Source organism: Ursus americanus, chromosome 14 (genome assembly GCF_024610735.1).
Source record: "Ursus americanus isolate L20-20 chromosome 14, mUrsAme1.1.p, whole genome shotgun sequence".
NCBI classification, from domain to species: domain Eukaryota; kingdom Metazoa; phylum Chordata; class Mammalia; order Carnivora; family Ursidae; genus Ursus; species Ursus americanus.
In genome coordinates this window covers 59,154,089-59,174,845 of record NC_142140.1, presented here as the reverse complement: position 1 = coordinate 59,174,845, position 20,757 = coordinate 59,154,089, and the positions used below count along the sequence as shown (strand labels likewise).

At 63.4% G+C, this 20,757-nt stretch overlaps 1 protein-coding gene across 7 annotated transcripts; it reads right to left on the bottom strand.

Moving 5' to 3' along the window:
- Nucleotides 1–442: 442 nt before the first annotated feature.
- Nucleotides 443–19,841, bottom strand: ATP8B3 (ATPase phospholipid transporting 8B3). Of its 7 annotated transcripts, none has more exons than XM_045800134.2 (28): nucleotides 19,756–19,841; nucleotides 18,179–18,237; nucleotides 17,558–17,646; nucleotides 17,002–17,115; nucleotides 15,883–15,981; nucleotides 15,578–15,639; nucleotides 15,202–15,274; nucleotides 15,029–15,099; nucleotides 14,600–14,682; nucleotides 13,096–13,254; nucleotides 12,760–12,848; nucleotides 11,988–12,178; nucleotides 11,702–11,910; nucleotides 10,821–10,855; nucleotides 10,570–10,726; nucleotides 9,986–10,174; nucleotides 9,797–9,909; nucleotides 8,006–8,170; nucleotides 7,794–7,905; nucleotides 6,883–6,958; nucleotides 6,549–6,666; nucleotides 5,950–6,334; nucleotides 5,632–5,855; nucleotides 3,768–3,851; nucleotides 3,385–3,624; nucleotides 3,055–3,193; nucleotides 2,660–2,787; nucleotides 443–1,654 (listed from the first exon to the last, which is right to left on the bottom strand). In XM_045800134.2, the coding sequence occupies exons 2-28, from the start codon at nucleotides 18,225–18,227 to the stop codon at nucleotides 920–922; spliced, it is 4,188 nt and encodes a 1,395-aa protein (XP_045656090.2). In that variant the 5' UTR covers nucleotides 18,228–18,237; nucleotides 19,756–19,841; the 3' UTR covers nucleotides 443–919. The 7 variants fall into 7 exon arrangements, 6 of the variants coding, with proteins under 6 accessions (XP_045656090.2, XP_045656089.2, XP_045656092.2 ...); XM_045800133.2 differs by having other exon boundaries at nucleotides 19,519–19,834; XM_045800136.2 differs by lacking the exon at nucleotides 17,002–17,115 and having other exon boundaries at nucleotides 19,519–19,834.
- Between the last annotated feature and the right edge of the window lie 916 nt (nucleotides 19,842–20,757).

The window sequence follows — 20,757 nt, the reverse complement described above, 5'->3', positions numbered from 1 at the left end:
GACAGGCCCTGGGAAGGGGGGCTGGGGTAGCGGGAGCCTCTCACCCTGGACAGGAGGCCCCAGGTTGGAGGGCAGGGCGGGGGGCATGTTCCAGGAGCCCCCCCCCATCCCGCCCAGCACCGCCTGGGATTTGGGCCATCCCTCTTCTAGAACCAAAGCAGTGTGAGCCACACCAGCCCCCCAGATCCCTGGGCTCTCCGCTGTGGCCCGACACCCCCCCAAGGGCTGGTCTACAGGGGATTCTCTGCAGCCAGGGTTGAGGAAGGGCCAAGAGGCCGTGTGGCCCTGAGTGTTTAGTCAAGACTGGACACTAGGGCTGCTTTCGGGGGAAACACCGTCTGGGTCATCCGGAGTCCCCCCCAAATGCTAGAGGGCACAGAAGCCCTCTCCCTCCCACCCTCAGGTGACAGGCTTAAAAGTTAAAAAAGAAAAATCACCGTCATTGTTAACCATTGCTGTTCTGGATTTGCTGTTTTGTTTTTCTCCAATAAATTATTTTCTACTCACTGACCTGGACTTGTGTGCTGGCGGAAGGGGGGCGGTGCAGGGCACGGAGGAGTGGGGCCGGGAGGGGGAGGTAGCTCCTTGGAGGGGAAGCCAGCAGCGCAGCCCCCTGGGGCACGAGGTGGCGCGGGCTGGAGCTGGACCTGACCTAGTGCCCTGGGAGGGCCCCGGGAGCCCCCGCGGGGTGAAGAAAGGCTGGGGGCGGGCGCTCTTCCTGCAAATCCCCCGTCGGCCACGAGAGGTCAGTGTTTGGGTCTCTAAACCGAGGACCGCACTCGTAGAGGAAAAGGAGGAGCCTGGAGAAGCCCCGGGGGTACGGTGGACCCTGGTTTATTAGCAAAAGAGAAGGACCTGGAGCCTCGTCTTCCGGGGAAGGCCCCGCACGCAGGTGGCCAGTCCCGGGCACCGGCAGCCACTACGTGGGCGACAGCCGGCTCTCCGAGGGGGAGGGCTCCCCGCGCGTGGGCGGCCCATCCGTGGGTGACTCGCCGGCGGCGGGGGGAGGGGTCGGCCCCGCCTCTGGGGGGCTCCGGCCGGGGGGCGGCTCCGGGCCCTCGCCGGGGAGCTGGAGCAGCTTCTGCCAGCTGTAGGACCAGCTCGTCCAGGACAGACTTGGGATCTTCCACAGTGACCCGTTCTCTGGCAGCGCAGGCTGGCCCCCCAGAGACGGCGGCCCCGAGGGCTGCGCCGGGCCCCCCGAAGGCGGCGGCGCGCTCTCCCGCTTCCTGGGCGGCGACTGGCCCACGGACCCGCGCGGCCGGGCCTCGGGCGCCGCCACGTGCTGGTCGGAGCCGCGCTGCCTGTCCGCGGCGGCCGACGTGCTGGCCGGGCCGGCGGGCTGCGTCTCCTCGGCGGACGCCTCGGCCTGGCGCGGCTGCTTCCTCCTGCCCAGCAGGGACATCTTCCTGGAGAACCGGAACGACGGCCTGACGCCTGGGGTCAGCTCCTCTTCCGACGGGATGGTGTCGGCAACCAGCATGTCGCTGTGGACCCCCGGCGCCTTCCGCAGGCTGGTGCCCTGCGTGATGAGGTCCGCGTAGCCCTCGCGGTGGGAGAAGGCGTAGCTGGAGCGCCGGCCGCGCGACCCCCGGTGCAGGTAAGGCCCGGGCTCCACCGTGATAATCTCCTCGCTGGGGGCCTCTTCCACCTCCTGCAGAGCAAGGGCAGCACCAAGGTCACCTGCCCCCAGCGGGCACCATTCAGAGCTCCCCTTGGCCACCACCGACCGGCCCCTCCCTGCCTGAGTTGAGCCAGTTTGAGTCCTCTCTGACGGTGACTGGACCAACCCATCAGTTCTTCCCCGGGACTGAACCCGGACCAGCCACCAGGGGCCTTGGGTGCCCCCTGGTGGCAAAGCCGGGACAGCCATGTGTCCAGCCCCATGGCAGAAGACGGGAGTTTCTGGCCATGTCTTGGTCCATTATTCCAGTCGATTCTGGGGCCCACCCCAGCTGCAGCCCGCCCTTCTAGGTTTGAGGTTTTTTCCATTGTAGTAGAATATTCATAACACCAACTTCACCACCGTAACCGTCTCCAGGCGCACAGCCCCGCGGCGTGAAGCACGCTCACCCCGCCCTGCAGCCACCCCATCCTCCGTCTCCAGAACGTTCCGTCTCCCCACATGGAGACTCTGTCCCCGGGAAGCATGGACTCCCCAGCCCCTGCCCCAGCCCTGGCTCCCACCAGCTCCTCGCTGTCTGTGTGGACGGGACTCCTCTGGGGACTTCCTGGGAGTGGGGTCCTGCGGGATGTGTCCTTCTGGGTCTGGCTGCTCTCACTAAACCCAGTGTCCTCGGGGTCCACCCACGTCGTGGTAGGTGTCACAGTCCCTTCCTTTCTAAGGCTGGGTCATATTCCAGTGTGTGGACGGACCGCACTGTGTGTCCCTCATCCATGGACAGACGTTTGAGTTGCTTCTAAGTCCCTTCTCTTCCCTAAACCATTTCCAAGCTGCTCTGTCACCTGGACCCCCAAGCCCCGATCATCTGGGCGTGAACCCTGGGGCCTGTTATTTGGTCCCCCTCAGGACACTGGATGTGTGCCTGGGTCTTCACTCCTCCCACTCCCCGGCCCATGTCTTGGAGTTTCTGCTCCCAGCACAGGCTCTGGCTGAGGGGGTCCCAGGAGTGTGGGATGGAGACCCCAGCCCCCTCACCTGGGGGCCTGCCTTCTTGAGGGCTTGGCAAATGACACGCAGGGCCAGTGTGGGCAGGGTGTTTAGTGACACATTCAGCAGGACGACCAGCAGGATGGAGGGGTGGGACAGCACGTTGCGGTCAGCATCTGGGGACAGGTCAGGGTCACAGTCCGGCCCCAGGTGGAGCCTCCCGGGAGCCTGCTGAGTGCCCCCTCCTCCTGACACCCTCCCTCCCTCCTCTCCCTCTGCCCCCAGGACACCCTTGTGCAACTTCCCAGAAGGCACCGACCCCCCTGCACAGCACCCCTGTGCAGCCGAGAACACAGAGACGCGGAGAGGGGCACAGCAGGCACTCTGACGTGGACGCACCCATCGCCAGGGCCCGCCACCCCGTTCCCCACTGGGGGGCTCACACAGAAACGGGAAGGTGCTGGGTGAGATTTGGAAGAGCCAGAAACTCTGGGTGGCCCAAGTTGCCAGCACATAGAAGCAGAGGCTGAGGACGATGGCCAGCACGGACAGGACCGTCCAGTACCTGATGACGAGCGTGACCTGAGGGTGGGGGGGGAGTCAGGCCAGGGCACTGCCAGGAGCCCGGCGCACGGCTCCGTGGAAGTGGGCAGATCAACCCCCAGGCTCCACGAATGGCACCTGCTAAGGCCCCCCGGCATGGTCGCTGAGCGGGGACACCTCGGTGGCTCATGTTCGAGGACTCCCGGGGACAGCGTGGCGGCCCTGCCTACCTCCATGGTGATGGACAGCAGGCCTGACATGGCCACGACCACAGCGAAAGACTGATAGTCGCTGAAGCTGACGGGCCCGGCCGAGTCGTGGCTGACCCACAGGGTCACGAAGAAGTTGACCAGGGAGGTGACTGTGCCGTGGGCGAGGGCCTGGAGAAAGACCCAGTAGTTAAAGAGCTCGTCCTTCTGGCCTGCGGTGTACAGCTGGGGCAGCTCCAGGCTCCGCTCGGCACTCACGTCCTGGGGCGGGGTGTGGGGGGAAGCGGCAGGCTCTTGGGACCAGGTAGGGAGTGGGGGACGGCCCCACCCAGCACCAGGCCCCCGGAGGATGCGGAATGCAGGGCAAACCCAGGAAGGAGGAGGCAGGGCCCGGATCTGCTCACCTGCTCGAAGAGGCCGATGTAGAGAACGGGGAGTGTGCTGTAGAGAAGGTTGAAGAGCGCGAGGAACCAGCCTTCGTACAGAGGCTGGCGGGGGAGACGGGCGGGCGTGCGGTCAGCCTTCCGCTGGCCAGCGGCCAGAGAGAGAAACAAGCCTTTACCCGAGGAGACCCCCCAAACCAGCGGGACCCCTGGGGAGGTTCCGGGGAGCTGGGAATTCAGTTACAATGAAGGTTGGTGCTAAGACCAGGGCTGGGCTCCACGAGGCCCGACGGAGGCCGGGGATAGAAGGCAGAGAGGAAGGGCGGACTCTATCCTGCAAAACTGCCCTTCTGAGTCCTTGTTCGAGCGGGGTGGCCTCAATGCAGGACCGCAGAAAGGAAAATGGCTAGAGGATGTGGGGGTTTTGTCATTCTCGGGTTAGGGGGGCGCTCTGTGGAGGAGCCCTCGCGGGGAAGTCGCCCTCCCGGCGACGAGTCCAAGCCAGTTAGCCGAAGATGAGCGCCGGCTCTGAAAAGCACCTGCCGGGCATGTTGTTATTGAACGAACAAGCGAAAGTAAGACATTTTACAAGAATCGAGTTTCTCGCTGTTGGACAGAAGAATCACAAATCAGTACATGGAAGGGCTAAGCGGAGCCTTGTCCCGTGGGACTGGAGTCACAGGTACTGCTGTGAGTGCATCGTTTTTAATACACACAAACACAGGAGGACAGACAGACACGGATAAGATACAGACATGGATGTGTGTCTCTGCAGGGTTAATATTGGCACACTTCCCAGCTCTTGTCAACTGAGCGAGGAAGCCGGTGGCCTCCCGGTTCCAGGGAGCACACCGGCTCGCAGAGCTTGGTGTCTAAGTACCAAGGAGCCAGGGCTCCGCAATGGCTGGTTGCAGGCCTGGGGCAGCAGATGCAAAACAAGCGTGGAGCCTCGTGGAGCACTGGAAAGCGGGGGTGCGCTCGCAGACGAGCAGGCACGCGTCAAGAGGGACAAGTCAGGGACGATCTAAGCAGCAAAGCGTACAGTAAAACAAATACCCATGAGTCTACACCGATAGAAAGAAATCCCGAATAGAGGAGAAGCAACAGTTCTTCCAGTCAACAAATGTGGGGGGAAAGACGAAACTCTGTCCCACGAAGACCCAGAACAAAACAGGAAGCCTGGCTTCAACACGGCTCTGGAAGTCCTAGCCAGAGCAATGAGGTAAGAAAAAGAAAGAAATGCTATTCAAATAGGAAAGGAAGAAGAAAACCTGTCTCTATTTGCAGAGAACATAATTCTATATGCAGGAAAATCCCCAAAGGATCCACAAAAGAAAGGCCCTGGAGCCACCAGCCACTGGAGCCAAGAGCCACTGGAGCCAAGAGCCACTAGAGCCAAGAGCCAAGCTGCAGGGCACAGACCGAAAATCTGAAACACTTGTTTCTACACACCAGCAAGGAACAACCCCAAAAGCAAATTAAGAAAACAATCCCACTCATAGAAACCTCTGAAAAATATCTATAAATAAAAGGTATAGGAACAAATAATATCTATTTATCTAGGGTGCCTCTGTAAAGCTCCCCCTCGAATGCCTGGGGTTTGGTGACAGGGAGCTCACTCCCTCTCACAGCCAGCCATTTGCAGACGACATCCTTCCACGCAGGGAAAACCAGTGCCTGGACCCTTCTCAAGCTGCATCACCTTCGCCATGATACTGCCTACAGCCGTGTGGTCAGGGACCCACGCTCTCGTCTCCTGTGGGGCCCCAGCCCCCCCCCCGCCGTGTCCCCTAGAAGGACGGACATCGAAGCATCCGTCCGGCCCGCGCTTCAGAGCGCGGAGCACGCCGGGCACAGAGGGTGAGTGCGGGGTGTGGAAGCACACCTGGGCGGTGAAGCCGCTGTAGAAAGCGAACCAGACCTGGACCATCATGCTGGCCACCGTCTTGTAGATGAAGCAACGCAGGAACTTGCAGACGCGCACGTAGGACCAGCGCCCGTGCACCAGCAGCAGCCGCTTCAGGAAGCAGAACTGGGCCAGCGCGTAGTCGCTGTTCTGGACGGCCTGCATGCCTTCCTGCCCCGCCAGCCCCACGCCGATGTCCGCGGCTGCAGGGATACACGGCCCGTCAGCCTGGGGCCCCCCAGCCAGCCCCGCCCCAGCCCCGCCCCGCACCCCCCCCCCCCGCAGCCCGCCACCCACTCTTGATCATGTTGATATCGTTGGCGCCGTCCCCGATGGCCAGGGTCACCACGCGCTGGTACTTCTTGACCAGCGCCACGATCAAAGCCTTCTGCTTGGGCGTCACCCGGCAGCAGATGACCGCCTGGCACTGGGAAGCCAGTTCCACGAAGGCCCGCTCCCGCCGCACCTCGGGGCTCTCGCTGGTGTCGGAGTTCGTGACCTGCGGCGCCAAGCCCGTGCTCCGCAGCTGGATCCCCAGGGTCCGCCACATCAGGGACACGCGCCGGGCCCGCAGGAAGTCCTTCCTCTGCTCGTCCGGCTCCTGCCAGGACTCGTCCCCGTCCCCGTTCATGCTGTGGACCAGCGCCCGGGGCTCCTTGTGCAGGGACAGCAGCAGCTGGTCCTGGCCATGGTGGGGGCGCACAGGGTGCATCACTCCTCCTGCACGCCCCACTCTGGGAGCGCCCCAGCCGGCCCCTCCCGGCCTCGCGTCCCAATGGCAGGCTGGACTTGGCCGCGACCCTCCCCGGCCCCTCCGAGAACCATCTCTTGGCTGCTCCTCCCAGCCCCCTCCCCAGCACCAGGGGCTCTGCCTGCGGCCCCGAGTGGACACTGACCAGGAACTCCCCGCTAATGACCATGGCCACCTTGACCTGTGGCAGGAACCGGTTCTTCCGACGGCCCTTGCCACGCTGCACATTGTTGTTGGTCTCCCAGTAGGCTTCCAGGATGCGACTGTGGGGGCCCAGCCGGAGCTCAGCCACGCCAGCGGGCACAGGCTTCCCCCCACCCCCTTCCCGGCTGGGCCTGGGTCTCCCCCTCTGCGAGTCCAGCCAGCCAGAGGCTAAGGAGCTGCAGAGCCCAGGAGCCACTCTTATGCTACAGGTGCCACCCACCCTCCCCGCCCCCCCTTCCCCCTCTGGTTCACCCGCCTCCACCCCCACTCCTTACACTATCTCCTTCTCCTCCAGAATGAGCATGCTCTCCGAGAGCAGCTGGCAGGCAAAACCGATGTTCACTGCTGTCTCTGCAAACCAGCCCGGCTCAGCACCGCAGCGCCCCCTGCTTGGGGGCCACGCCCACCCTGCGGTGTAGACCCAGGCCCCCCACAAGCACATCAGCATGCCCTTCGCCCCGGCCATGAGAATTGGTTCAGAAGGAGACACGTGACTCAGGCCAGCCAATGATGGCCAGCCCTGAGTTTTTGGCAGCAGCTCTGAGCAAAGGCGCCCCCACTTTGGTCCAGTGGCGGAGGCTAGGCTCCTGGAGGAAGGGAGTCTGGGAGCCACAGCCAAGGGATCATTGGATACGCCATGCCTAGGCTCCATGGGCACTTCTTGGAACCCACAAAAACAACTTAATTTCTTTAAAAATCAGCTTGGATATTCGTCTTTATACTAATGCAGCTGCAAAATGTCATCTTAGAAATTTTGTGTGTATGTGCCTCATGCCCACGTGAGTCCTAATGCAGCTCTGCTGGCACGCACGGCCAGCGGGCCCCAAAGAACCCACAGGGGAGAGGAGGAGATCCGGGGCTTACAGGACCCGAGTCCCCGGGCAACTTCCAGCATGCGCCCGAGGTCTCGGAGCCCTGCTTGGCCCATCCATCACACCGGGGTAACGAGGGCCAGACGCTCAGAAGTGCTCAGCACAGTGCCAGCCCACCGGAAGGAGATGTTGGGGGTCGGGGGGGACCCCAGCATTTTGAATTGTTCCCATCTCTCCCTTCCCAGGACGAGGTGGAGGGCAAGGCTGAGCCCGGGGAAGCGGGACAGGCTGTCGGTGGCGTTCCAGGCAGGTGAGCAGCTTCTCCCACCCATCCCCCTTCTCTCTGTGCCGGCCGTGGCCGCCCTGGGACCCACCTTGCTTATCCCCTGTGAGTACCCACACTTTGATGTTCCCCTGCTTGAGACACTTGATGGTGTCACAGACGCCATCCTGGAGTCTGTCCTCAATGGCCGTGGCTCCCAGCAGCTGGGGGTGGGGGCAAGGGGCAGGAGGCAGACTGAGTGGGGACTCGGCTCCCGGGCAGAAGTGGGGATGCCGGGGCCCCGGCCCTCCGTGCTCTGCGCACCTGGAGGCCCTGCTCCATCTCCTCATACACCTGGTGCAGGGCGTGGGCCCGGTTCTGCAGGAGGATGCTGGCCTCCTGGTGCCGCTGACGCCACTCCTCGTACATGTCCTCGTCCACCTCCTTGTAGGCCAGGCACAGGGTCCGCAGGGTCTCCTCAGCAAAGGACTGGGGGCAGGGGGCTGGGTGGTGGGCCTGGTACCGCCGTGTCACCACCGTGCCTCCCTGACACTCTTCCAGCCCTTCTCCCCACGTGGGTCCCCCAAACTTCACCCCCCGCGCACTGCCTAGCCTCCCCGTGCTCAGCCCCGTCTGGCCTCCATACCTCTGCCTTTGCCCTTCCTCCTGCCAGGAACACCTCCCTTCACTTTGCATGGCAACTTCTAACTGTTCTGAAGACCCTCCCTTCCCCATCAGGGCCCCTGCAGCCCCAGACCCTCCCCCTGGTTCCTGGGCTTAGGAATGTCTGTACCCCACACTCTGCCTCACTTTTCAAGGGGTCTCTTGGTGTGGGGAGGGAACAGGATCCTGTGGGACTCTGTCTCCAGCCCCCAGGAGAATACCCGCTCACCTCAGGGCTACCCTGAGGAAGGTACCCCTCGTGGCTCCTTACTTTCCGCCTCCCCACCCCCCACCCTGCCCCAGGTTTGCTGCCCCAGTGGGCAGCCCCAGGTCTCGCTTATGTTGTTGACTGGAGGTGGGTCTGAGAGGCTGGGCTTGGGCACGACAGGGGCTCCCTGCACATCCGAAGAACCAGACAGGCCTTTGCTGCTCTTGTGCCTCAGTTTACCTATTTGCTCCACAAGGCAGTAGCGCCAAGCCATCTTGCCAAGCTCCTGGACTCTGTGTCATTCTGTACATATTTCCCCAGCTTGGAGTCAAAGCTCGGAGGCCTGCCCTCCAACTCCCTCCCCCAGCTGAGTTCCACACCACCCCCCACTCCCAGCAGAGCAGGGCACTATGGGGCCCCAAGTGGAGGGACACAGGACGTTTTCTCCATAAACAGCCCCATTGGCCCCTGCGCTAGGTGATGCTGGAGACCTAGCAAAGCCCTTAGGGAGCCCTAGAGGGTCAGGGCTGGGCCACAGAGAGGACACCTGACATGACATGACATGACAGACCTATGTTAGGGTTGGGGCAGGAAAATCTCCCTGGACGTGATCTTGCATCTGAGGCTTGAGGACTAGAAGATCCTGAGTGACAGAGCGGAGGAAGGCATTCCAAGCAGAGGGGTTAGGTGTGCAAAGGTCCTGAGGCCTCATCTGAGCATGGGGCAAACTGCAAGCCGGAAACTGGGGTCCTGGGAAACCCCCGGGGGGCAAGGAGATACCAGGCTAGAAGGGCCAGCAGGAGACAGAGCTTCATCAGCTGGGCGGAAGAGTGGGTGTCACCCCTGGAGGAAAAGACTTGAGGCAAGGAGGCCTGAGCCTGTCTTAGACCCCAGGCCTGGCTGGGAGAAGGGGGGCAGTGCCCAGGGCCAAAGTCCAACTACAGGGTGTCCTTGTGTGATTTAGAAAAAGGCGTCCCCTCTGGACAGATACAACTTAGAGTTCAGCTCCTTCCCAGCCCGTGTGTATGTGTGTGTGTGTGTGTGTGTGTGTGTGTGTGTGTGCGCATGCAGGCGCACACACACATGGGGGGGTTGTGCGGTACACAAGCTGGACAACTGTACATGGCCAGCCTGGGTGCCTGCCGTTTCTTTGCACACACTCCTCCTCTGCCCCCTCTCCCTGCCCCTTTGCCCTCACCTCCTGCCCCCTGCCGCCCACAGCCTCTCCTCCCACAGGGACTCACAGCCAAGGCCTCCTCTGTGGCCCACTCTTTCATGCCTTTCTTGTGCAAGCGCTCAAAGATGACCACGTCAGCGCCTTTGGTGTAGAGGTAGATGGAGCCCTCGGGGTTGCGGACTGCGGAGGGAGAGGCCTGGCTGCCCACATGCTCTCCCTGCTGGCCCGCCGCACTCTCCCCTGCACGGGCACTCACCCAGCACGGACATGCGCTTGCGTATGCTGTTGAAGTCCATCATGGCCAGGACCTGGTACACCCGCTCCTCCCCCAGCTCCATCACCGTGATGCTGTCCTGTGTGCGTGCCAGGAACACGTACCCAAAATTCCGGGCCGCCGTGACCAGCGCCTCCTCATCGGGGGATGCGGCCTGGTACACCAGCTGGTCTGGGCAGGGAGGGAACCACGGGGAGGAGGGCGCATTCCCTGAGAGCTTGCCCTCCATCAGGACCCGCCATTCATCTCTAGCGGGTCCCGCCTCCAGCTCCATAGCGTGGGGGAGGAAACAGACCTAGGAGCCACAGCAGACGTTTCCGGGACGGTGATCTCCTGGGCTGGTATGACCTCTCGGCCCAGTAAAGGAAGACGGGTGCTTGGGCCCTGGACTGGAGGGCCTCCCCCTCCCAGCAAGAACAGATCTCGGGTCAAAGGCCTGGACACCCCGTGATCCAGGAGAGGCGGGGCTTGGGACAGCGCGAGGAGCCCCAGCGATGGGGCTGGAGCATGTCGGGGCCCTGGGGCCTGAGCGTCCTCCCAGGCGGGGAGAGGATGGGCGCACTCACTGTCCTTCTCCTGCACCATCACGGTGTGGCAGATGGCCAGCAGGCGCCAAAACTCCCGCACCACCTTGTCCTCATTGTGCCGAACGGCACACAGGAGCCTCTCGTTTCGGTAAAGCAACTTCCCATCGGCAAATTTGTTCCAGAGGTAAGGGTTCTCCTGCGGGGCGCGGTGAGGGGCAGGCAGGTTCTGGGTGCGTCCCAGCCCACCCCCGCCTCCCACTGTCCAGCACTGAAGGGCGGCCAGGGCTCACCTGACATGGGCTCTCCTCCTTGTCCTCATCTGGGCCTGGGAAGAGACCCCGCATCAGCCTCAGGTCCCCCAGACCCATGGGGATCCCACAGCCTCCACTCCCCACTAACAGGCTTCCTGGGGCCACTGAATACAGCCGGACAAGCTGGGCCTAGGGCTCTGGACCTGACACCCCAAGCGACCAAGGATCCCCCGCCTCAGCTCTGCTTCCTGCACCAAGGAAGCTGAGAGCAGCCACAGCTTCTGGGGGTCCCGGAGGCCAACCCAGAGCAGAACTCAGCCACACGGACTGCACTGTAGGGGATCTCTCCATGGTATCTTCTTACAACTTGGACTTGGCTGCCTACTTGGAAAAACTGGGGGGTTCCACATAAAAACCTGGGTCCGCAGCCCTTCTAGAAACATCAGAAGACCTGGCCGGGGGTAGAGGCTGCTTGCCACAGACTCCACTGCTCCCTCTCGCCCCTTGGGCCCCGGCTGAGGGTGGGGTGGGGTTTCCAGGAGGGCATGGGCCCATGTCTGCCCCCCCCCCACCGTACCACCCGGGCCCTCTGTCACCTCCACCTCCTGGTCTCCACCACCTGCCCTAGTTTACGAGGACAGATGAGGCTCCGCCCACCACTCTTTGTGTAGTTTGTGAGCTAATGCCTTTCCCTTTTCCAAAGGATGGGGAGGAAACCGAAAGAAGACCACCATCTCGCAACACCTGCAAATGCTGGTGAGTGCCCACGCAGAAGGCCTGCTTGTGAAAACCCAAAGACGAGTCCCGTCCCGCCGCGCGGCAGGTGCGAGGACATCTGACCCCTGTGTCGGCAGCAGCCCGCCCGAGGCCCCCAGCCGGGCTCCGCTGGTGCGGACGCAGGGCAGACGCCTGGGACCCACCGTAGATGACGCCCCCGATGCAGCATTTCTTGAAGGTCATGACGTTCTGGGTGAGGGTGCCGGTCTTGTCCGAGAAGATGTACTCCACCTGGCCCAGCTGGTCGTTGAGGCTGGTGCTGCGCGCCTTGGCGGGCTCGTCCTGCGGGGCGTGGTACATCTGCACGTCCCAGTTGATGAAGATGCTGTTCCCCAGGTAGATGAACTCGACCCTGCAACGCACGCTGGGTCACGCCCGATCCCCCCACTCTGACGGAAGGGCAGGCGGGGGCGGGGCGGCCCGGCTCACGTGATGAACATGGCCATGGGCACCATGACACTCAGCTGGGTGAGGAAGCCCCAGAAGATGAGGAAGGTCTCGGCGGCCACGCTGTACAGGTGCTTGGAGGACACGTAGTGGTGCTTGGCCTTGAACTCCCTCACCTTGAACCAGAAGCCGAAGCTCAGTGCCATGGAGATCAGCACCAGGGACACGAAGATCTGCGGGGGGGGGGGGGAGAGGGTGGAGCTTGAGGGAGCCCGGGCGGCACACAGACACAGCCCCCCTGCAGCCAGCCCCGCTTCGGGCCAAGCAGAGGGCGCTGCCAGGAGCTTGCGGGGAGCCCAGGCGGCACACAGACACAGCCCCCCCCCCCCCCCCCCCGCAGCCAGCCGCGCTTCGGGCCAAGCAGAGGGCGCTGCCGGGAAGGGGTGGGGGGGGAGCTGCAGGGTGGCTCTCATCAGGCCTTGTGGCTGCTGTTTCTTAAATTATCATTACAATAACTTCAAAAGAGACAAAGTTAATTAAGCAAAAACTTAAGGACCGGTAGCTGTCAGTGGAGGGGAGGCGAGCACTTCATTGCCTCCTGCAAGTCTGGGAAACATCAAGCTCAAAATTCACTTCATAAGGACGTTCCTCCTTGACCGGTGATCTTACGGGAAGACTCAGGCCTACAGGCCTGTCCTGGGATCAGGCTGAGTGTTCTGCGCAGGAGGGAAACTGAGGGCCGGGAGGTGGCAGCCGGGGCCGCGGGGGCGTCCCCCCCCCCGTCCCGCCCCAGCGCCCAGGGCAGGCCTCTCACCAGCATCACCAGCTTGTTCATCAGACGGTCTATCTTGGTTCTCTTCTGATGGATCCTGCCACAGTTCTTCATGATCTTGGTGTCAAAGCCTGCAGGGTTTGCGTCTGCTCACCCCTCCGCCGGTCCCTCCGTTCGTCCCCCTCTTGCCCTCCAGCCGCCCCCACGTCCGTCCACCGGCGCACAACGCTCCCTTCTTCAGCCACACAAAGGGTGCTGGCTACCACAGACACGGCCATGCTTCAGAGCCCTGGGCCTGGCCATGTGACCTCCTGCTGAGGACTCTGGAGTGCCCCCCCGCCCTGGCACAGACAGCTCAGGCCCGGGCCGCGGCCGTACCAGCATAGATGACCATCCCGTAGCAGGTGTCCGTGTTCCGGACCCTGCAGCCACGCAGAAGCATGTTGCCGCTGTCCAGGGGGTGCTTCCTGCCGTTCCACTCCAAGCACCCCACAAAGTGGTGCATCCGGCTGTTGGGCTCCTCACACACCACCTTGCCTGCAGGCAGCCAGGGGGTCAGGGGTCAGGGAGCCACGGGTTCGGCTGGGCTGGGGCCACCCTCTGGCTCCAGCCACCTCCACGGGGCCTGCACTGCCCCACACTCGCCCCACTGGATTCACACCTCGGGGCAGCCTCCCCACCAAGCCCCGCGGCGCACGGATACGACCCTGGGACATCACTAGACATTTATCCCGGCGCTGGCGTCCCTGGTGCTTGTGAGCTCTGTGGGAGCGGGCGCCAGCCTCGTCTTGGTCACGCTGAGGCCCCAGAGCCCAGCCCGGCACCTGGCATACAGTAGGTGCTCAATAAACCTTTGAGGAGGGGAAGAAGGAAAGGACACCTACATCCAGCACCCAGAAACCACAGGGGACAAATGCAGGGCATTGCAGAGTGGTCTAGAAGGTGGTGGGAGAGGGCCTCTCTGCCACCGTCACACAGTAGGTATCTCCAGCCCCACTTCTGCTTGAGAAAATAAACTCAGGGTCAAAGGCTGGCCCAGGACAGGGTGAAAATGACAATGAGGTGTGGGGTGGGACTGTGGGAGGGAGAAAGCTGGGGGGGCCACAGGCCTGCTCCAGGACCGAGAGCCTGAGTTTGTCCTGAATGTAAAAATGGGAGCTGTCCACGGCAGGACTGGCGGGGGACAGAGGAGCCAAGGGGGAAGCCCGTGCCTCCTGCCCCCTCTCTGAACCCCGCCTCCTCCTCTGAAAGATGGGGCCATGCCTTGCAGGACCCCTGGGGCAGCTGAGGCAGGTCAAAGCCTAGGAGGAGGTGTCGGGACAGGTGTGGCTGCCCTCCACACAAGCGAGGCTTTTCCCTGGATATCATGACAGACACACGACTAGTGCAGGACAGAGATTCTGCTCCAGAACCCATTAGAGTCACGTGCCTTTGCAACAAGGTAGGAAAAAATAAACTATCCCCTTGCTGGGCCATGATGAACACTAACTGTATTCACAGCTGGGAAATGTCTTGTTTTCCAGGCAGAAAATAAGAAACAGCAGGAACTCCCTGTCCCGTGGGCCTTTCCCACCCGCACACAGGTCATTAACCCACGTCCACAGGCTGCCTTTTCGATTAAACAGCCAAACGTGTTTGACTTTCAGCAGCCATGTGTTATAAATGAGACGTAACACCCAATAGAATGCTGCTCCTCGTACTGTAACAACAGTAGACGGCCCAGCCCTTACGGCGACTGAGGGGATGTGAAACAGGCCTGGGGCGAGCCCCTAGACACCCCATTACCATCCCCTAAACCCAGCAAGGTGGGGAACTTTTGCACCCATTGCACAGAGGGGCAGATGGAGGTCTCTGAGGGGCAAACAGGTCTGCTGCCTCTCACCTTGGAAGGAAGCCATGTTCCTTATACTGGTCAGCTCGAGGTGGGTGACCGGCGGGGCCTGCCTGAACTTCAAGTTGGTCTCCCTGGCGATGAGATGGGAGCAGGTGAAAGGTGGACAGTCTTGCTAAGCACCTACTGTGTGCCAGCTGCCAAACAGGAGGCTGAGCCCAGAGAGCAGGGCCTTGCCTGCCTTCTCGTGTTCAGAGCAGTGGCACGCGGTGCCACGAGGGCCTCCAGGAATGTTGGCGTGAAGGTAGGTCCCTTGCTCGGGTCTAATCTCACGGGCCCTGCTGACTTGCAGGCACCCCGTAAATGTTCATGGGGTGAATGACCAGAATGTCCAAGTGGGTGTGCTGTGCCTGCTCATGGGCTGTTGGGGAAGGTCTTGCACCCAGAGCCCCAAACCCCTAGTGACGACGTCCTGCTCACCCATCGATGTCTGCAGTCTCCACGTAGCACAGACTGCTGGGCTCCGTGCTGGCCAGCAAGAGCAGGTCGGCCTGGGGTGGGGCGGGGGGGATTGGGAGGAAACAGCATTGCTGGGGGGCAGGAGGACAAGCAGCAGGAAGCCGCCCTCCCCCTGGAGCCAGCCGCCAGCTCACAGGGACGATGTTGTCTCTGTGCAGACAGACCAGGTCTCCCACGCACAGGTTCTCCCATTTCTTCCACAGGAATCTGCGGGGGTGGGGCGGTGGCAGGTGTAAGGGGGGCCCCGCCTGCGCCCAGCCTTCGCCACCCCCAGCTCAAAGAGCAGAGCCTCCCACTGGCAGGTCTTTGCTCCAGCTGCCCGGCTTCGGTCCTGCCAGAGGGCCAGCCTTCCCTGACCACCACCCCCCCCACCCCCACCCCCCCCTCCAAGGTTCCTTTCAGGCCTTTCCCCCCACCCCTTCAGACCCTCGGCCTCCACCCCCCCACCTCCCCGCAGTGCTGGCGTTCCCCTCGCCCCGCCCCCACCGCCCCGGGGCCATGTGGCCTCACCTCTTCCCCACCAGGATCTGGCAGGGCCTGTTGTTGATGATCCTGTCGCTCCTGTGTCGCCCCTGGGCTGACAGGGGGTGGGTCAGGGGGGCGGCCCCACGCCCAGCCAGGCCCCGCCCCCGCCCCGCCACCCAGGCAAGCCGTCCACACAGCAAGCCATCCACACAGGCAGCTTTGCCAGCGGGCTCATGCCATGTGGTGGCTATCCAGAGACCGCGGGGTGCCATTGGCGGACTCTGCCTTCCGCCCCCCTGCCCTTCCCCCACACCCGCCCTGCCCAAGCCACGCCCTCCAGCCACACTCACGATGTCATCCACCAGGTCCCGGGTGGCCCGGATGGTGAGCAGGCACACGAGTGGGGCAAACAGAGTGAACCAGGGCAGCGTGGAGATCTCGGGGAAACCCTGACGGGGAGGGAGGGTCACGCCAGCCCGCCCCCAGCCACCACCCAGCACATGTCAGCCTCGCAAGCTGGCCTCCTACGTCCACCTGCTGCCCACCTCAGCCCAGGGCCAGCCCCCCCCACCCCCCAACCTCAGGACAACCACCCTCTGGTCCCTCTGCTCCTTCTCCCTGCCCAGAACTTCTCTCCGGCACACTCCTCCTGTCCCCTCCGTGCCCTGCTCCCATGTCACCTCTGCCAGGAAGCCCTCTCAGCCCAAGCTGTTCCCTCCTCAGGGCTTTCACTCTCACTGTTCCCCTCCCAGTAACCCTGCTTCTCCCCATCATCCTTCTGGTCTGAGCTCCACTGTCACCTCCTCCAGTGGCCCACAGACCAGCCTGGGCGGGGAGTCCCTGTCCCCATCACTGGTGTCTACCACGTGGTGTAATGTCACCCCACCAGTCCCCAAGCCACCTGACAACAGGAGTCAAGGTCACCGCCAGGCCCCCCGATGCCCAGCGTAGGACCTGCACACAGCAGGTGCCCAATAAGCTTTTATTGGATCTTTACTCAGAACAGAATGAGATACTGGGTGAGGGTCAGGGGTGGGGGTGAGAGAGGGAGGTGCCCAGGCTGGATGCCAGCACCCCTCCTGCCCTGCCCGGCCACACCGGCAGTGGGAAGTTCTGAGAACATGCTCTTGACCCCGCTTCCTCCTTGCCCTCGGGTCAGCTCCGACGGGCCGGGGCCATGAGGTCAACTGTCCACGGGGGGTGGGGTGGGGACATGCCCTCCTTGGCCTGCAGGAGCCGTGCAGGCACTTTCATCGTTCAGCATATATTGACCACCTCCTCTGTGCCAGGCCCTGGGCTGGGCAGTAGGGCCGTGGTGCTGAGTGTGGGGAGTCAGACATTGACCCACTAACCATGCAGACAAAAGCACGGTCTACGGCACCCTGGGGTAAGGGTGGTCAGGGAGGGCTCCCTGGAGAAGGCAGTGTGAGCGGGTGTTGAGCCCTGGGGCAGCCCCCACCCCGCCACACCTGGAGAATGATGATAAAAAGGAAGTAGAGGTTGGAGACGCGGTGGAACTGCTCGTACAGGCTCAAGGGCAAGAAGGAGAAGACGTTGTACTTGGCCGTGTGGATGACATTGCTCTGGAACGAGAGCCCGCGAGCCCGCGGCATTGCAGCCCAGGCAGGGGGCGCCCCACCTTCCCTGCCCCCCTCTGGCCGCCAGCAGCATGGATTGTGCCTCTGCGGAATGCAAGGTCTGGAGCCAGAGTTTGCGGGTGCCCGCTGCATGCCAATCCTTAAGCCGGCATCTCTGAGCCCCACTGGGTGCGAAGACCCACGGGGCAGAGCCGTGGCCTCAGTATTTCCCAGAGTGAGACACACGCAAGGGGTTGGGGGTAGAGCCCCGGGGACAGACTGCACGTTCAAGGGTTCTCATGAACTCATTTTAAATCAAACCGGGGCAGGGCAAAGGGGACAGGGAACAGCGGGCCCCCAGCGGCCAGGCTCCAGCCCTCAGGGTTACAGTGGGGGGGGGGCGGGGTGCCGTGGAGGAGGCCGGGGCGGCGCGCCCGGGACTGCCCACCTTGTACTTCTGCCTCTGCCAGCACAGGAAGCTCGTCTTGAACTGGCTGTTGAAGGCCCTGCTGTTCGCTTTTACCTCCCAGGTGAACGCTAAAGCCAGAGCGAGCAGGGCATTGTGCAGGGCCGCGGACAAACACAGGCTAACGACACCCCAGCGGAGGGCTAATGGGCCCCCTGGGGACCCAGCACTGGGGACACTCAGCACACGGCCAGGGAGCCGGTAAACAAAAGAGATGGCCCCTGCAACCCCCTTCACCCCGAAGCTCGCCAGGAGCCTGACGGAATCTGAGGAGTGGCCCCTTGTCCCGCCACCCTGGGCCAATCCCTCGGCTGTGAGAACAGGCTCTGGGAGGCCCGTTCACACCCATTCCTTCTCCAGAGCGGGGCAACTGAGGCCCAGTGATGGGCCTGAATCCAGATCTAGCATTCAGTCATCAGGTTTGGGACTATTTGTAACCCAGATCTAGCATTCAGTCATCAGGTTTGGGACTATTTGTAACCCAATGACAGCCCCACATTGGGCCTGTTGTGTGGGTTTGGGGGGCCCTCCTCAGTCCCTCCACCTCAGCCCCTACACTTTGTAATGTCCCTGCACCCCCTCACCCAGACCCAGGACACGCACCTGAGTTCTCCTCCTCCTCCAAGTCCTCTCGGTAGGCGAGACTGCCCATGCTGGTGGGGCTGTGGGGGGAGGGCCCAAGGTCACACCAGGGGCCCAGCCCTTGCTGGACCATCGTCCCATTCTCTGCCCTCCGGGAACTCACGGCCTGAGAGCGGACCCTCTAAACTGTCACTTCCCAGGACCCCCAGCTGCCCCCCCCCAGGGCTCTGAAGTTCCAGCCACTGGCTGTGTCCTTCTCTGGGTGTCCTCAGGCCCAGCAGGGCCCAGGCTGACCCCAAACCCACAACAGCTTCACATCCAGCAGCCCCCAAGCTAGCAACCTGCCTCGTCCTCCCGCAGTGGAGCCCAACCCTTAGGAGGAAGGGTTCTCTCTCCGGCCACTGCTCCCCACCCCATCACCTCTCTTGGCATGCCCACACCCACCCCCTCCCGGGTAGTCCTGCCACCCCCTCCTGCCCCAATCCCTGCACAGCACACAATGCCCAGCCCAGTCGGGTGCTCCGTCAGTGTTTGTTGACTGACTAAATGGGGCCCCAGGGCTATACGTTAGATCTGGAAGGGTGTATAGGAGGACCGAGCTACTCAGACAGGTCTGAGTGTGGTCTTGGGGCAGCTAACCGCAATGGGTAAGATGGGGAGGGACAAAACGCCTTCTACAGAGCGTGGAACGTTCCCACCATCCAGTTCATGCTGGACTGTTGCCCTCCCATGCCAGGCACTTGAGTCTAACCAGGGGACCCTCAGCAGCTCCCCAAGTGCCCCTCCACCCCCCAGCACTCAGCAGCTCCCCCTCCCCGAGCCCTTGACTGGCTGTGTCGGCCAGGCCAGCAGGAGTAGCTTTGCAGGAAGCCTGGTCGGTGCCTCCTCACCCTTCTGGTCTCAGCTCATACTTCTCAGCCCGTCCTCGCTTGTGCAGACGCCTCCTCTGGGCTCCCCCTCTCCCTGGAGCGTCCCCCATCCCAGTTCTGATCCCCCCTCTGTCCTCGGCGTCTCTCCCTGTCTGAGCTGCCTGCTGAAGTCAGAAACCGTCAAGGCAAAGACGGCTGGCATCCGAGTCCGCAGCGTCCCCAGGCCCCGGCAGGGGGGGTGGGGAGGACCTGGCTCACAGCCACTTCCGTTGCTCCCGGGAGGCCTAGCCGCCTGAGTGCCCATTCACCAGATGAGGAAAAGTGAGGCTCGGGGTGAGCGAGGCTTGGCCAAGCGGGCCGAGGCCGGGGAGACCCAGCGGAGGCACATGGCGCCGGAGGAAGGGCTACGTCAGAATCCACTCCAAGTTCATGTGGGGTGCAGGAGGACCCCCGCCCGCCTGCTGCCGTCCCCTTCCTTCCCACTCAGCTCACCAGAAGACTCCCGCATCCCGCAGGGGCGGTGGCCCAGACTCCGGGGCCTCCCTGGATGGGAGACCTGGGTCCACAGGACCCCGGGAGCTGCGGCACCCCCACTGGACTCCGCCCCGCGCGAACCTCCGGGGACGCGCCGCCGCGGCCGCCGCGACCTCACACCCTCAGGCTGGGCGGAGTCCAGAGAGGGTGCGCGGGCCCCCGGGGACGCACAGCAGCGGGAGCGCCGCCGCTCACCTGCGCGGGCCGGGGCGGGCTGTCCGCGGGTGGCCAGCGCGGTGGATGTGGCGCAGCTGTTAGTCCCGTGCCAACCGGCCTGAAACGGGCGGCGCGGGCGCGGCGCGGGAGGGGGGAAGGGGCGGGTCCGAGGGGCGGTCCCACGGCGGTCATGGGGGCGGGGCCTTGTAGAGTTGGGCGGGGCCGGGTAGAAGGCGGGACCCGGGAGGCCCCGCCCCCGATCTGGGGGCGGGGCCTTCTCAAGCTGGGCGGGCCCGAGGGGGCGGAGGCCGGGCCGGGGGCAGCCCTGGGGGCGGGTTTTGTAAATTGTGGTGCCCAAGCGGGTGGGCGGGGCCTTGGGAGGCTGGGCGGGGACCGGGGCAGTCTGGGGGCGGGGCTTTGTACACGGACGTTTCCCCGAGGGGCGGTCCCAGGACGGCCCTGGGGGCGGGAACTTGTAGAGCTGGGCGGGCCCGAGGGGCGGGGCCTGGGCGAGGCTGGGTGGGGTGTCGCCGAGAGCTCCCTGTTCGGGGCGGAGCATGGGCGGGGTTTCACGGGGCGGAACCAAGCCGGAAGTCAAGGTGGGGCGGGGCGGAGCCTTACCGAGAGGGCCTGGGTAGGGGGCGCCCGGCAGAGGGGGATCCTGGGGCGATCTCTGCAGTGGTGCCAGGCAGAGGAGGTGCGGGCCCAAATCCAGGGTTGGGGCTTTGCAAGTTGAAGGGTGCCGAGGTAGGGGCAGGCTGGTGCTGGGGAGGGTCAGTGACCGGGGCCTTGCCCAGCAGGCCCAGATGAGAGGGCCTCTATACGGGCCGGAGTACTAATGGGCCCGAAATTTAGGAGCAGGGCCTCCGTAGGGTGGATTGGACCTGGCTGGCCCTGGTTGGACGGAGCCAGAGTGGGACTAGGGACACAGGAAAGACGCGCAGGCGATCACGGGTCTAAGCTGTGTGCCTGGGTTTTCCCTCGCTCATCCTGTGCCTGTGTAATGAGCACTTCCATGCGCAGGTGTGGCTTAGCGCGCAG

Bases quoted from the DNA above. Each gene is read 5' to 3' on its own strand.
- ATP8B3 (XM_045800132.2), bottom strand. From the start codon at position 17,262: ATGCAGCGGGCACCCGCAAACTCTGGCTCCAGACCTTGCATTCCGCAG. The intron at 15,275-15,577 runs GTGAGGCCACAT...CCACCCCCGCAG, and splicing joins CAGATCCTGGTGGGGAAGAG to ATTCCTGTGGAAGAAATGGG. The intron at 10,175-10,569 runs GTGAGTGCGCCC...CTCCCTGCCCAG, and splicing joins GATGGTGCAGGAGAAGGACA to ACCAGCTGGTGTACCAGGCC.